At 62.4% G+C, this 14,186-nt stretch overlaps 2 protein-coding genes across 8 annotated transcripts in view; one reads left to right on the forward strand and one right to left on the reverse strand.

Annotated features, from left to right (window-relative positions):
- Positions 1–466: 466 nt before the first annotated feature.
- Positions 467–6,372, forward strand: AMH (anti-Mullerian hormone). The gene is made up of 7 exons (XM_037384631.1): positions 467–965; positions 1,321–1,452; positions 1,628–2,309; positions 3,324–3,499; positions 4,174–4,297; positions 4,437–4,626; positions 4,775–6,372. Exons 3-7 carry the CDS (start codon positions 1,703–1,705, stop codon positions 5,688–5,690), a joined length of 2,013 nt encoding a protein of 670 aa, XP_037240528.1. The 5' UTR covers positions 467–965; positions 1,321–1,452; positions 1,628–1,702; the 3' UTR covers positions 5,691–6,372.
- Positions 6,368–14,186, reverse strand: part of LOC119146603 (submandibular gland secretory Glx-rich protein CA-like) — a 34,535-nt gene continuing 26,716 nt past the window's right edge. For 2 of the 7 annotated variants that reach the window (XM_037384549.1, XM_037384552.1), the window contains 6 exons: positions 10,368–10,414; positions 9,351–9,471; positions 8,673–8,825; positions 8,527–8,589; positions 8,204–8,391; positions 6,368–8,074 (listed from right to left, as the gene is read on the reverse strand). In XM_037384549.1, coding sequence (XP_037240446.1) covers positions 7,574–8,074; positions 8,204–8,391; positions 8,527–8,589; positions 8,673–8,825; positions 9,351–9,447 — 1,002 coding nt within the window. In that variant the 5' untranslated portion in view covers positions 9,448–9,471; positions 10,368–10,414 and the 3' untranslated portion in view covers positions 6,368–7,573. Of the gene's footprint in view, positions 8,075–8,203; positions 8,392–8,526; positions 8,590–8,672; positions 8,826–9,350; positions 9,539–10,367; positions 10,415–14,186 lie in introns of all 7 variants that reach the window. The other 5 variants (XM_037384547.1, XM_037384550.1, XM_037384548.1 and 2 more) reach the window with 3 other exon arrangements.

The following is a 14,186-nucleotide window of genomic DNA, read 5'->3' on the forward strand; positions in this document are numbered from 1 at the left end:
GCTGCTGCTCAGGAGTCCTTGAAAAGCACCAGATCAGGTTTCGTTGACAATTGAAGACCCATCCTTGCCCGGTAAGCAGGTGCTTAGCTCCTGCCTGCTGCACACTAGGCTGGTCATGCCAAACGTGGGCTCACGGACGGTGCTGGTGCTTTGTCGGTGGCAGTGTCGGGGATCTCCAGATGTTTAGTCAAAAGAAATTACCAAAGCTGCAGTGATACCAAATCCTAGTTTGTTACTACAATTCATTAAATGTTGTCTGTGCTATTATGAAGCACCTGCTGTCTGATTTTTATTGTATATATCCTCCCACTACGAGACTAGTTTTGGCAAGCTTTTAGTTCTCTGTGGTTTTATTTATACTAAACGTTTCCTTCAAAAAAATACCATTTGGTTCCCATTAAAAACCGGAAGTTCTGAGATTTCTCCTCTGTCCTTTCCAGGATTCCTTTCGCCGCACTGGGTGTCTGTGTGGGATGCGGGGCGGCTCGGTGGGTCACAGCACCGCCGGGGCTGGGCTGCTTGCCCCAGCCTTGCCCTTGGCCAGTGCCTGGCTGGTTCCACGGAGCGCGGGGGCTGCAGCCCTGCAGCTGCCTGCCCCTTCGACGGAGGAATCCAGTTCTTGGCCTCTTCTGCTGGCCTGACACAGGTCCTGCTCGATCCCACCCACCGCGTGTCCAGCCCTCGCTGGCCTCACCGCGCCGGCAGCGCTTTGGGTCCAGCTGAGCTGGCCCGATGGCCGAGTGGGCTGGCGGGGGGTCTCCCTGGTGCCGGTGTGTGCCCTTTGCCACAGCTGCTGTGGGACAGGGGGGTCTGCCTCACCGGCCCCATGGTGTGGTGCTCGTGGCCCTCCCCAGCTCGGCTCTGTGGTCCGTTTATGATGTGCTGGAGCCAGATCCTGAGCTCTGAACTGCAAAGTCCTGGAAACTCAGAGAAAAGTCTGAACATGCAGTGGGAATTCTTTGTGGGTACGTTTCCCCCTGCCCTCCGTTGCCAAAAACCCCCTGAGATCTTTGGGTGGCGGGGGAGGTTTCTCCATGGGGCGCTAGGTAGGTGGTAGTTCCAGGCATTACCGTGAGTATTGGCATCTCACAGAGAGAAAAGCCCTTACAAAGTGTTGTAAGACTTGCTAAAGGCAGCTCCTACGTGTTTGCAGCCGCAGGTGGCTGCTGCACCCGCGAGGTTCTTCACAGCCTGGGCCTTGGGGTGGGCTAGGAGCCCGTGTGAGGTACCGGCTGAGGGGGATGCTTTCCAGCCGAGAGGAGAATGCTTCCCATACATTTACTTAGTTTCTGTCCGTTATCTTTACCTGCCTCCTCCTAGTCCTGCTAATTCTTCCCTCTTGGTGTTTCACTGCTGATGGGAATAGTACGTGCCGGTCCCCAAGAAGATCCAAGCCTCGATGTCCATCCTCCTTTAGAAAACATCTGAAGTCAAGGACGTGCATCCCTACGAGTAAGAAACAGCTTTACTTTGTTTTACGTTTTCAATACGAGATGCAAACCCAAAAATAGCAAAAAAAAAAAGTTTCTTTGAAACATCCCTCCCTCCTCTCCAGCATGACAGCCTTTGAGTTGCTCAGGGGAGGTGTGTTGTGCATTGTCAACTCAAGGCCACCGCTTTTTAAAAGGGAGACGCCGTCCTCCCCTTCTGCCCCAGCGCTTTGGGACGTGGGAGCAGCTCTGGGAGCAGCGGGAGTGGGAAGATGAAGGTGGCTCTCGGGGTGCTTGTGCCGTGCCTGGTGCTGGTGCTCCCCTCTGCAGCGCTCCCAAGGAAGGGGAGCGGGGGGGAAGGGGCTCCCGCAGTGATCCGCCTGGAGCGGGGGCTGCCGGCAGAGCTGGGGCTGGAAGCAGAGGAGGGAAAGAGAGAAAATGTGAGTTTGCAGGAAGGAGGGCGACCCAGCTCGGCAGCCAGAGCCAGAGTGGCTGCTGCTGCTGCTCCCCTCTCCCCGCAGCCCGACCCGGGAGCAAAATGCCCGCAGGGGGTGGCGGAGGCTGGGGGCACCCCCTGGCCGGGCTCCATCCTGCACCCCTGGCTGCTCGGGGGGCTGGAGGGGCCAGTGTGCAAGGTGAGAATGGACCAGGGTGGGCCGGCCCCGAGGCACCTGGAGGTCGTGGGTGTTCTCACCCACTACGAAAGCAACTTCATCAAGCTGTTGAGCCAGCGCAGCAGCTGGGACGAGAGTGACCTGCGGACCTTCGGGCTGTGCCCGGCGGGGGAGGCAGGTGCTGCGCTGCAGCCCCTGAGGCACATCCACGCGCACGTGCTGGAGCCGGGGCAGGATCGTTTCCTCGTGCTGCACCTGGAGGAAGGTCGGTACAGAATCCCTGCGCCAGGCCAAGCGGAGCGGGCGGACGCAGGTCTCGGGGATGCTGCTTGCTTGTTCTCGTTCAGGGTTTTCAACACCGGGTGATGTTTGCGGGGTTGGGTTCCTTTTGAGATGAGCAGTGCAATGCGGTGCCTTCGTGGGGACGGGTTTAGGAAGCTTTAGCCGTGATGCCAGCCTGGGTGCTGTGGGGTGCCCTGTGCCTGCCACGTTCTTGGTGGCTCCTGCTCTGCCGTGATGGGGGTTTCTCACTTTCCGCCTTAATGACGCGGGTTGGGGCCCCGGCCCAGCTCTGACTGGGAAAAGACGGGAGAGGATGGGATGAGCAGAGCTGGCGGGTGCTGCTGTGGGCTGAGCACGTGCCGCACTCACGCTTGGTGCTGCCGGAGGGTCCCGGGCTTGTGGGGGCAGCTGCAGCCTCGTGCGAAAACCAGCGAGGCGCCTTCCTCTGCCCTGTCTCGGTCAGTGCCGTGATCGAGGGAGAAACCCCCGGCTTTAATCCGCCCTCCTGCGTAGCGGGAAGGTCACAGTTGTTTGTCTGTTCTTGGAATCTCTTCCTTCCCTCCCGGATTTTGGATTTTCAGCCAAACCCCCAGTACCTGGCAGCTGGGGATGTGGCCCTTCCCCAGGCGGTGCCGCTGGCTGCAGCGTGACGGCCACGATGTCCCCAAGTCCCTGAGGAGCTGCCACGGGAGGAGACGTTTCCGTGGGTGGGGGTCTGCCCAGGAAAACCTGCCGGAGCGGCTGCGGGAGCGGGGCAGTGCCCATCTTGCCACGGCTGCAGAGTTTGCCCCCTGCCCACCGCCCTGAGCCAGGGAGGGGCCCCCACGTCCCCCTACCCCGTCAGCTCTGGCCCACGTGCTCCGGCCGCCGTGGAAGCGGTGCTGGGCCTGAAGCCCCCTCCTTGGTGCTGGGCCCGAAGCCCCCTCCTCGCCCTGGCCCCACAGGAGCCACGGCGGCCGGGGGGGGGCCTTCACCTCCTCTCTCTGCTCCTTTCCAGTGAAGTGGGAGGCGCGGGTGCTGCTGCGGTTCAAGCTGGCGTTCCAGGCGGCCGTGGGCCGGCGGCTGGGAGAGCTGCGCGCCGCTTTGCTGCTCTTCTACCGGGGCAGTGGGGCGGGGGGCACCGGCCCCCGCGGGGGTCTGCTGGCTGCTGGCACCGGGCTGGCGCGGGAGCAGGTGGGCGGCCGGAGGATGCGGTGTTGGGGCGGCCGGGCAGCGGGAGGGGGTGTCACAGCTCTGCTCCCCAGTCCCTTTGCCATCCCTCTCCCAGTCCCTTTGCCATCCTCTCCTGGTCCCCATTGCTGTTTACTCCCAGTCCCTGTGCCACTGCCCCCCGCTCCCTGTGCCACCCGCCCCCCGCTCCCTGTGCCACCCCCGGTCCCTGTGCCCCCCCCGTCCCTGTGCCCCCCCGCCCCCTCCCGCTGGCCCTGCAGATGGTGCTGTTGCCCCGTCCCCGGCTCCCGGCAGGGGCAGGGGGGGCAGCCCGGGGTGCCCAGCCCGCTCCGGGGGTCCTGCCCGCCCCCCCGGGCCCACCAACATGGCCGGGGGCAGCAGCCGCTGCCGGGAGAAGCGGGGCGGGGGCCGGGCTCGCTAAGGGGTCTCTGCCCGCTCGGGGGTCTCTGCCCGCTCGGGGGTCCCCCTGCACCCCGCGGCTCCCGGAGCAGCCCTGGGGCTGGGTGGTGAAGCCCCCCTGCCCGCCCTACCCCCGGTGGTCCCCACCCTCCCGTTTCACTGCTCCCTGGGCCACCGGGCACTGGGTGACCTGGAGCCAGCCGGGGGGGTTCCTCTGAGTGCCCCCCCGGTGATGTCTGACCCGCACCCCCGGCGTCCCGCGTCTCCCCTGGGTGCAGAGCCTGTGCCTGGCCGGGGACACCCAGTACCTGGTCCTGGGAGCGGCCGTAGCGTCCGTCACCCGCAGCAGCGAGCAGCTCAGCTTCCAGGCTGCCCTGGCCATCCGGCACCGCGGCCAGGGAGGTAGGGATGCCGGGGGGGGCGGGGGGTCTGCGCCCGACCGTGGGCATTTGGGTTCCTCTCAAGCCTGTCTGTAGCGAGGGGCTGTGGGGACGTGTGGGACCCCCCAGACCGGCGTCCTCACGGCTACACTCCCCTCCAGGTGCCCCCCTGCCCCCCACGGAGACCCAGCAGCTCCTGTTTGGCTCCGATGACAAGTGCTTCACCAGGATGACCCCCGTGCTGCTCTTGCTGGCCGAGTCCCTGCAGGAGGAAGAGGAGGTGGCTTTAGCCCCTTCCTCCTACCTCTCTGCCGATGGGGTGCTGGACACAGCTCCGTACCCGCAGCTCAGGTCCGTGGAAAAACACAGGGGCTGGGAGCCCGGGAGAGAAGCAGCCCCAGCCTTTCTGCCAGGGGACCGTGGTGGGAGCACGTGGGCCAGGGCCTGGCGGGACCCCTGGGGTACACAGGGACCCCGTGACTCTATGTTCTCCCCGCAGCCCAGCCCAGGCCGGGACCGAGTGGCTGCCGTCACCCACCGCCCCGAGCCCAGCCAACACGTCGTCCCCAGAGCCCGGCGGCAGCAGCCAGTTCCTGGGCATCCTGACCCAGTTCATCCGCCAGGTCCTGAGCCCCTCCAGCGAGCCGCCCACCCAGCCCAGCTCCCACCACTGGCTGGACTTCCAGGTGATGGAGACCCTCCCTCACCAACTGCTCAACTTGTCCGAGGAGGCAGCGCTGGAGCGTCTGGTGCAGTCGGAGGAGCCCTCGGTGCTGCTTTTCCCCCAGGACAGTGGAGCCGTGCTGGAGCAGCACCTGGGGGGCTGGCAGCCGGAGGGGACCGTGCTGCAGCTGCTGATGGGCAAGCTGCATGCGGTGATCCAGGAGCTGAGGGACATGCCAGCTTTCCAAGCCAACATGGGGCTTTTCCAGCACCTCCTGAGCTTCTGCTACTACCCGCCAGGGCCAGCTGAGGGTCAACCCGGAGAGCGGCCGCCTGGCTCTGGGAAGATGCACGCGCTGCTGCTGCTGAAGGCATTGCAGACGGTGCGGGCGCGCTGGCAGGAGCGGAGGAAGGTGCTGCGGCAGAACCGGAGTGCACGGCATCAGGCCCACTGCCGCCTGCAGGAGCTGACCATCGACCTGCATGACCGCAAGTTCATCGTCATGCCCACCGTCTACGCGGCCAACAACTGTGAGGGTCCCTGCAAGCTGCCCCTCTCCACCCGCGTCACCAGCTACTACTCGCACACGGTGCTGCTGCTGGGCATGCAGGAGCGGGGCTCGCCCCTCCAGCGGGCTCCCTGCTGCGTGCCCATCCGCTACTCCGACCAGCTCATCATCAGCCTCTCCACAGAGGGGCTGGAGGTCCGCAAGTTCCCCAACATGGTGGCCGAGGAGTGTGGCTGTCGGTAGAGGCACCACCCGCCTCCCCACTCACCGTCATCCCGTCCCCCCCCCGCCAGTTTGCCCTCGCAGCTTGGGAGCTGGTGCTTCTTGCTCAGACGGGTGCTCCCCGCGTGTCCTTGCCCCACGGTTTGTCTCTTTAGCGCTGCTCTGGTTCTGGGTTCATCTGTAGCCGTGCTGCTCCCTGGGGGCTGCTCTCCAGCCCCACATTCCCCTGCACCTGCTCCTGATGCCCGAGGTGCCCGTGGGGCTGTGCTGCAGCGTGACTCTGACCCCACAGCGGGGTTTGGGCTGGATACGGGTGCCCCAGGGCCACCGTGGGAGGGTAAGGCTTGGCAGATGTGGTCAGGACTATGCTTATTCATCCCTTCCTTCTGTTCCCGTAGTGGCTAGGCAGGGCAGCTGTTGGTTCCGCCAAGCCCCCTGACTTGCAGCATCCTCTGGCTGTTTCCCAGCCCACGGCCCCTCGCCAAGCCCCTGCCAGCCACCCAGCTGCACCTGCAAAAGCAGAACAAGAGGCCAAATCCTCTTGCAGGGACCAGCCTTTATCTGGGGACCTGCCCCTGTGTGAGCCAGGGGCCAAGGGCTGGCAGGGTCCCGTCTGCATCGCCCTCCGCTGACCCCGCTCCTGGGGCGCTGCCAGAGCTGGGGGGCGAGGGGACTGGGGGGACAGGGAGAGGGCAGCGATCCCCTTACACCTCCTGGGCTGCTCACACCATTAATAGGAGTGGGTGCAAACGGCTGCCAAAGCACCTGCTCCGCGTCCCCGCTGGCGTCAGCACGGAGAGCCCGGCTGCCCCCAGATCATCTTCCCAGCTCAGCCCAGCCCTCAGCACAACCCACTGGGGCTGCCGCAGGCTCCAAACCCCCGGGAAGCAGCTCCTGGGCTTGCTCTGGCTGCAGCCCCCTTGGTGCTGGGACCAGCCCTTGGGCTTTGCAGTGTCCCCGCGGGGCTGCCGGGGGCACGGCCGGAGCCTGGCACATGCCAGCTGTGCCCCACAGCCCACGTGGGGACCTGGGTTGGCCCTGAGCCCCTGTACAGTGGGGATGGGGGGTGCCAGAAAACACACAAACAGGACCAGGGACAAAATCTTTTCTTGTTATTCTTTTTTTAAACATTCACTTTAATACCTTATTAAAAATGAAAATAGTTTATTTTAACCTCTATTGATTTAGCAAATACTTAAACCTGTTGGGGCTGTGAACGTCTCCTGTAGTTGCTACAGCGCTGCATGATATTGCACTTGCTTTTTCGTTCCTAAAAGCGACTCTGTGAAGGCAAGGCCCGAAGGGATCCCCGGGTGATGGGCTCTCCAGCCCTGTTTTGTTACCAGCAAGCTTCGCACCACCCTGCAGCGATGGCACCGGGGTCCAGCGAGGTGGTGGTCGTCTCCCTGACGTCCCTCCGAGGATGGCTGCAGCCTGGCTTTGTTATCCCAGAATCTACTTCTCTCTTGATTTGCTTTGAATAAAACCATTTAGTCAATTGAAGAGCTACGCAGTTCAGAGGCAAAATCTGTTCATTGGGATCCCTGTGCCCACTGCGCCACCCCGATGCCTTGGGGGCCACAAGTGAAAATGAACTGCAAGAGAGATTTTGGGTGGGGATGCAGAAATAGTGCGAAGCCCGGGTGAAGAGAAGCTCCTTCCCCTGGTCCCTTCGGGTTGCCTTTGCGCATCTAATCCAGGGGGACCCAAGGTCCCTGGGGAGGCTCGTGCCAGGCTCCCGAGCTGCCCTGCCGCTGCTTGGAGATCCCAGCGTGCTGCCTGTGCTGCCGGCCCGGGATGTCTCTGGGAGCTGGCAGCGAGCGGCAGGGTGTCCTTGCCAGGGGCAGCGGCGGGGTTGGACCCCCCTGGATTCAGCATCATCGAGCCCCTCGGTCGCCCCAGCCTCAGTCACGCCTCTTGCCCTCCCGGGGTCTGGCGGTGCCATCCTTCCCCGGGGCGGCCGCGGGCTCCCAGGGCTTCCTGCCCTTCTGCTGCCGCCAGTCCCGCTTCGGGCTCTCCACGCCGCTGTCAGCCCTGCCAGGACGGCCCTTCCACCCCTCCTTCCTGGGCTCGTCCCGCTCCCGCCGGCTCTCCTTCCCCTCCCGGCCCCGCTTCTTCTGGGGCTGCTGCTCCGGTTCTCGGGGGGCCCTGGGGGCTCTGCCGGGCTTGTCCCCCAGCACCCTGTCCTTGGCTCGTGCCTCCCTCCGGCTGCTCCGTTCCGCCTGGGTGGCACGGCCCTCCCGGGCCTTCTCCTTCTCCTCCTTCTTCTCCAGCTTCTTCTCCCGACTCTTCTTCACCTGTGTTGTGGCCGGTGGCACGTCGGGGACATCATCTGTGGGCTCTTCGTCCTCATCATCCTCTGGTGCCGAGCGGCCAAACCACTTCTTGAAGATCCAGGGCTCTGCCTGGGAGGGGACGGAAGGGACCAGGTGCCAGTGACACAGCCCAAGGGAAGAGGACCCCTCTCCATCCCTCCCCCTGGAGACAGGAGGTGCCCCGAGGATGCCCTTTCTCCCTCTACCCCAGACCCATACCAGGTTGCTGTCAGCATCACTGTCATCATCATTGTCACCGTCATCATCACCGTCATCGTCACCATCATTGTCACCATGATCATCCTTGAACATGCTGCTCTCCGGCTGGGCAGGCTGGGTGGTCACTACTTCTTGGACCTCCTCCTCCTCGGTGCTGACCACCTCTGGGAGGGGAGAGGGACAGGCCACTGTCAGCAGGGGACAAGGCTGTTTCAGGTGTGATGTCCCAGACATGGGGTCCCCAGGGCCACCCCACTCTGGGACATGGCCCCATCTCAGCTGGATCAAGGGGGGTCGGGGCAGCATGGAGCACCCGAACCCACCATGAAGGGGAGGCGGTGGAGGGTCCTGCCTGCTGCGGCTGATGCCCTCCTTGGAACACGGTGCTGGAAGAGAGAAAGGGAGAGGGGGCAGGAGGTGGCAGCAGGGTCTGGCCACCCTGCCCCCCTCTGACTGGCTCCCGGCTCACCTTGGAGCACCTGGAAGGTGACGCTGAGCAGGGCAACGACAGAAGCCACCAGGATGCACTTGTTGAGGGTGAGCCCTTCCCAGAGGAGCGGCTCTTCCGCGGGGTCCAGGCTGGGGGGCTCCACCTTCCTCTGCACGGGGAGGCTCCTGGGGACTGAGGACCCCCAAGGGAAACAGTGTTACCGGGGGAGCTGGGAAGCAGCAAAGGGCTCTGAGTTGGGGGTGGGTGGGAAGGGCTTTTAACATCTTCCTGCACTGCCCACCCAGGGCATGGGCAGGGGTAGGAGCTGCCTGCCGCGCTCCCAGCAGCGGAGAGGAAGGTGTTTGCACTACAGGGATGGGGAAAAGATTGTCACGTGGGCTGAGTCCGAGGTGTTCAGGCCACCATGGCGTTAGGGCATCCTGAGGCTCGAGTGGAGAAAACCTCTGCCCATGCTCCCAGCTCTGCTGCCCCCCACCCAGGGCAGAGAGGAGGAGGAAGAGGAGGAGTGGCATTTGGCAGGTGGCTGAGAAGCCCCATCGCCATGTTGCTGAGCTCCCAGGGGACTGTGGAGAGCAGAGCTCGTTCCGTCATGCCTCCTGGGCTGGCCGGGGATGCAGGACAGGGTCTATGCCTCTGTGGCCACCTGGGGCCAGTCTGGCCATTCTGGGGCAGGGAAGGGCTTTCCTGCATGCCTACCTGGAGGCCCGGTAGTGCTGCCTTTGGCTCCCACCTTCTCTGCCCGCTTCTTCTCTGCTGCTTTCTTGTCCACGCTGAGCGGTGCTGGCTCTGGCATGCTCAGCTCAGGCTCGTCCGGATCCTGCTCAGGGATGTCAAGCCGGGTCCCTGCCTCCTCTAGCCCCTGCAGGGAGGGGGCGCAAGCATGGCTGGGGGTGTAAGAGCATCACGTGGCCCCACGGGGAAAGCAAGCAGTGTGGCTGGGTGGGGTGGGCGGCATGGTGCACATCTGGGCCCCCTCCCAGAACAAGGGATGCTCAGCATAGCTGTGGAGGGACCCAGTCCCTGTGCTTGTGCTCACACTCCTTGGGTCCCCCAGGGCTGAGCCGATGCCGCCACTGGCCTTGATCAACACTAACCGGGCTCCTCAGCAGCTCCTCGAGCATCTAGCCCAGTATCTGCATCAGCAGCCTTAAAAACATGTTGGGTTTTTTGAGGTTTTTTTTGTCTGCTAAGATGGATGGAGCCACTAGCTGGCTCCGTGCAGCACGGGCGCTGGGGTGCAGCCCCTATGGGTGGGCTGGCAGCTGCTGACCCCCAGCTTGCACTTAAGCAAGCCCACCCCAGCACAGCCCTCGGGGCTGGATTCATCCCCAGCCCAGATGAGCACGGCTTCACGCATCCAGGAGGGCAGCAGGTTGGACCCAGGGCAGCTCACCGGCAGGGTCAGAGCACCGGGAGGAGATGGGGCACACGACATGTTGGGGGTCTGGGCTCGGTGCTGCTGGGGACTGGGGCTTTGGTGGCTGGGCTGGCTGCTGGCTTGTGTCAGTGCCACCGGATTGGTGCCACAAGGGAGAGCTGCCCACCTGCACGGATCAGTGACAGCAACAGCTGAAGGATGCGGCCCTCAGCTCCCCCAGGGTGGACGTGCTGCAACACCCCACAGAGCCCTCCTGGGCTGAATACTGCTGTGGGACAGCCCCCACCCCCAGGGACCCCCCATGCACCCCCAGTGCTGGGCTGCTGCACACTTACATGGGCTCTGCTACTCTCCCCGTCGCTGCTCACCGGCGTGTTGGCATCTGTTAAAGACAAGCACAGTGCAGTGCATTAGGTGGCGAATTCAGGGAGGTGGGAATTGCCAGGGGCTGGGGGCACGTAGCCTTCCTGCTGCCACCCACCAGCCTGCAAAGCGGGGACATCATGGCCACGTTTCCCCCTTAGTGTGGCCGGGTCACCTGTGGAAAGAGGTTTCAGACGACAAGCAAAAAGCCCCCCGGCCATCGCGGCAGCAGCTGGCAAGGCTGGGGTGTAACAGGAGCATGTGCAGGCCTGGGGCTGCTGAGACCCAAAACGGCACCATCCCAGGTATCCTGGGGGTCTGCAGCTGAGGGGGATGGTGACTTCTCTGCCAAGGCGCATGGGGGGACAAATAGCCCAGGGTGCACACAGACACCCCGAAAATGCGGCGTTGGAGGCTGGAAGGCTGGAGGCAGCTCATGCCATAGCCTAGAGAGCCAGATGAGTTCTGGGTACTGTGGAGCAACCAGACCTCAAAGAAGACCTCAAGCCACCCCAGAGAAGTGTGAAGCTCAGGGATGACTCTCAGGGCTTTTCCCAGATGTGAAATGGGAGAGAAAATCGGAGAGTCCCCAAGGCCCTGAAGCAGTTCGATGCAATGAAAGGCTGGGGAGCATGCCGGGCTCCTCGGGCTCCCTGGGGGTTTCTTTGCCCCTGGGTCTGGGGGTTTGTTACGGGGGTGAGGATGCACCAAGGTCTCAATAGCACGTGGCCTCAGCCCTCTCAGCCCCTCTGAGCGCAGCCCTCGCACTGCTGGGATCTGGATACCACATCCTTGCAAGCCCTCACCAGAAGAAGGAATTTTTGCCCCCTTTGAGCTGGATTTAGTTTACTTTCACCCAGTGGCAGAATGAACGCTGAGAAAAAATAGCAATTCCAAGGATGACATCTAAGACATAATAGTCGAAGCAAAACAAATAAGTAAGAGGAAACCTTTTGGCCAGGGAACTGTGGTCTGAAAGGTCCTTGCATTCAAGAGGAAATAAAAAAGTCTTCGATTTTGTTTCAGTGATGGTGAGTATGGTCCTTTCTCTGCTGGGAAGTGAAGGAGCTGCTCCAGGACTCGCAGTTGGCCAGGGGGGTTCCCAACCCCAAGGAAAGCACAATGATTGAGAAATTTTCCTTAAAGCATTTTCCCCCCAAGTGCTTCTTGTGCTTTTAAGCTACACAGCTATTCATGGCTTTTTTGAGCAAAGATGAGCGCAAGGAAGATGGAGGAGAGCGCGAGCCTCTGTTCTTCTTTACCCTGGCCATGGCTGATGCCCCCACGGGGTGGCCCCTCGTTGCCCTGTGACTTCACGGTGCCACCAAGACCCATCCCTGCCATGCTGTGCCCTCTCCTGTGGGGCCTCAAGCACCACGGCAGCAGTGCTGGCATGGCCACAGCCACAGCCGGCACCTCCTGGCTGCCGGCTCACGGAGAGGACAAGGTACCTTTTCTCCTGTCCTTCCTCGGCTGCCTCTGAGTGCTCCCCGCCCACCCGGGCAGCTCGTCGGTGGCCTCGGGGGATCCCAAGTCTTTCTCCGATGCCTCACAGGGACCTGCTGCCATGTCTCTTCGAGGGACTCTCACTAAACCAAGAGGGATAAAAAAAAGCGCTGGGCGGTTGGCAGGCAGCAGCACCGGTGCTGGGTGGCAGTGTCCTGCAGCACACGGCCATCCCACCACATCCTCGCTGTGGTCCCCAGTCCTCGGCTGAGCTCAGCTCCCCATCGTGGGGTGCTGGGCTGTTCCCACACCTCCATCCCTTGGGGGTCACCTGGACGGAGGAGCCCAAACTGCCTCCAGCCCCTGGGAGCACTGCCAGGCTTTGCCAGGCTGGCTGCAGGGCTCTGTGACAGCCACACCGCGACCAGGCAGGCAGCCATCCTCCCAGTGCCAAGCGCCCCAGGGCGTTGATTCGGTCCCAGAGCTGACCAGCTCTGGGTCTGGGTCTGCTCCCCTCAAGATGGGAGATGGGGGTCTGTGCCACAGCAAGAGGCAGATGCATTTCAGGGCTCTACAGCCCATGCGGGACCCTCATTCCCAGCCAGGATGGGTTGTGTCACCTGCAGAACGGGCTTCCTGGGGCCCGTTCCCATCAGACCAGCTCAGGCACCGACGTACCAAGCACACAGCCACTGTCCAGGCCAAGCAGGGCAGGGATGGCCACCGATGCCAGGGACATTTTGCCTACAGCAGGGCTGGTAACCCACAGCCCCAAGCTCCAGCTCTTAATTCACACCGTCTCTGGCACAGGAGAGCTCCCGTACAACCACTTGACCCATCCATCCCCTCCCTGGCATTGCCTGTGCTCCCTCAGATGCATGCTCCACACACTAGATCCTCTCTTAAACACGCAAAATTGCAGACACCCAACAAATAAACGGTTCTGCTGTGCTGCCGCTGGGATTTTTCCTGCACAAGCTCCTGAGATCGCCTCTACCGCTGACTCACATCGAAGAAACTTCCAAAAATAGTCCCCTTGCCTGCCCGGCTCTCCCTGTGCATGCTCGCATGGCAGCGCTGGGACAGGCCCCGTGGCCCCTGATCCAGGGCTGCCCAGCAGCGAGCTGAGTGCTGCCTCAGGGGCTGTGCCCGTGGGCTGCCCCGCATCCAGCTGAAAGGGTTAAAAGCCACAGAAAGTCATACCTGGGGCTCGACCACCGCTGCCTTGCCTCCAGCCCCCCAGCTGGCTCCAGCTCTCCGGGGTAATATACAGCAACAGCTGCCGAACCGTGCCGGAGCAAAATAGCACCCAATCACCAGGGGCCAGAGCACCCGTGCTCCAGCCCCAGAAAAGGCAGTTTAGCCCCAGGCACCGAAAGCAGGGGCTGCCCTAGCAGGGCGGGCACAAGGGGATGCAGCTATGGACATGGCTTGTCCCTCTGAGATCCCCCCCGCCCCATGAGCACAAATTGGGGAGAAGGGGACGTTTGGTCCCCAAGCTGGGGTCTGTGACCTAGCTGGGGGATGGACACGAAGGCCAGGGATGCAGAGGGGCTGAGCAAGCATGGTTAAGAAGGTGATGCAGGGCTGAGGAGGAGCAATCCCGCAGGACCATCAGTGCTTAAACAACCCCAGTGAAAACCATTTTTTGCCAGTGTTTAGAGTAGATCCTTTGCCCTCCGAGCCCTTTGATTTCCCCATGGTACCTGCTCCTGCAGCCAGGTCCCCAGGAGCGCTGCCACAGCCACATCTTGGGGAGGCGTGGAGGGATGTGGTCCTCACTGCAGCTTTCTGCTCACAGGAGGTAGCCAGGAGATGAAGCATCTCTCATTTGGGGAGCTGAAAATGAGCACTGGGCTCTGGACCTGCCTGTGCAAGGTTATCCAGAGCGCCCAGCTCAGCATGGGCAGGTACAGCCTCGAGCAGAAGCGCCTGTCCCAGGGGACGTGCTGCAGCTGTGGCTGGTACCAGCCCAGCACATCTTGGAGGCATCCTGCTTTGAGGACATCTCTCTTACAGAGAGCCACTTCTGAAAGGCTTCAAGTTTAACAAAAGAACCCTGAAACTGTGCCGCTTCGTGTCTGACATTTTTCTTTAGCAGAGGTCTGAAAGGTCTCTGACTGCAACATCTAAAGGAAGAATAAACTGGGCACTGGCAGCCCGGAGGGGACTCAGCCTTTCATCCAGGGCTCCGGACACCCAGCAAGACTGGGTCGTGGGCCTGCTTTAGGGCTATCCAGCAAATGAACTCAGGAACAGTCGTCTGCTTTCCAGGGCAGGGATTTCCCCTCTTTGGCAGAGACAGGACTGAGCACGCCGCAAACCCTGCTGTGGTATAAATAAAG

The sequence above is a fragment of the Falco rusticolus genome, chromosome 4 (assembly GCF_015220075.1).
Source record: "Falco rusticolus isolate bFalRus1 chromosome 4, bFalRus1.pri, whole genome shotgun sequence".
Classification (NCBI taxonomy): domain Eukaryota; kingdom Metazoa; phylum Chordata; class Aves; order Falconiformes; family Falconidae; genus Falco; species Falco rusticolus.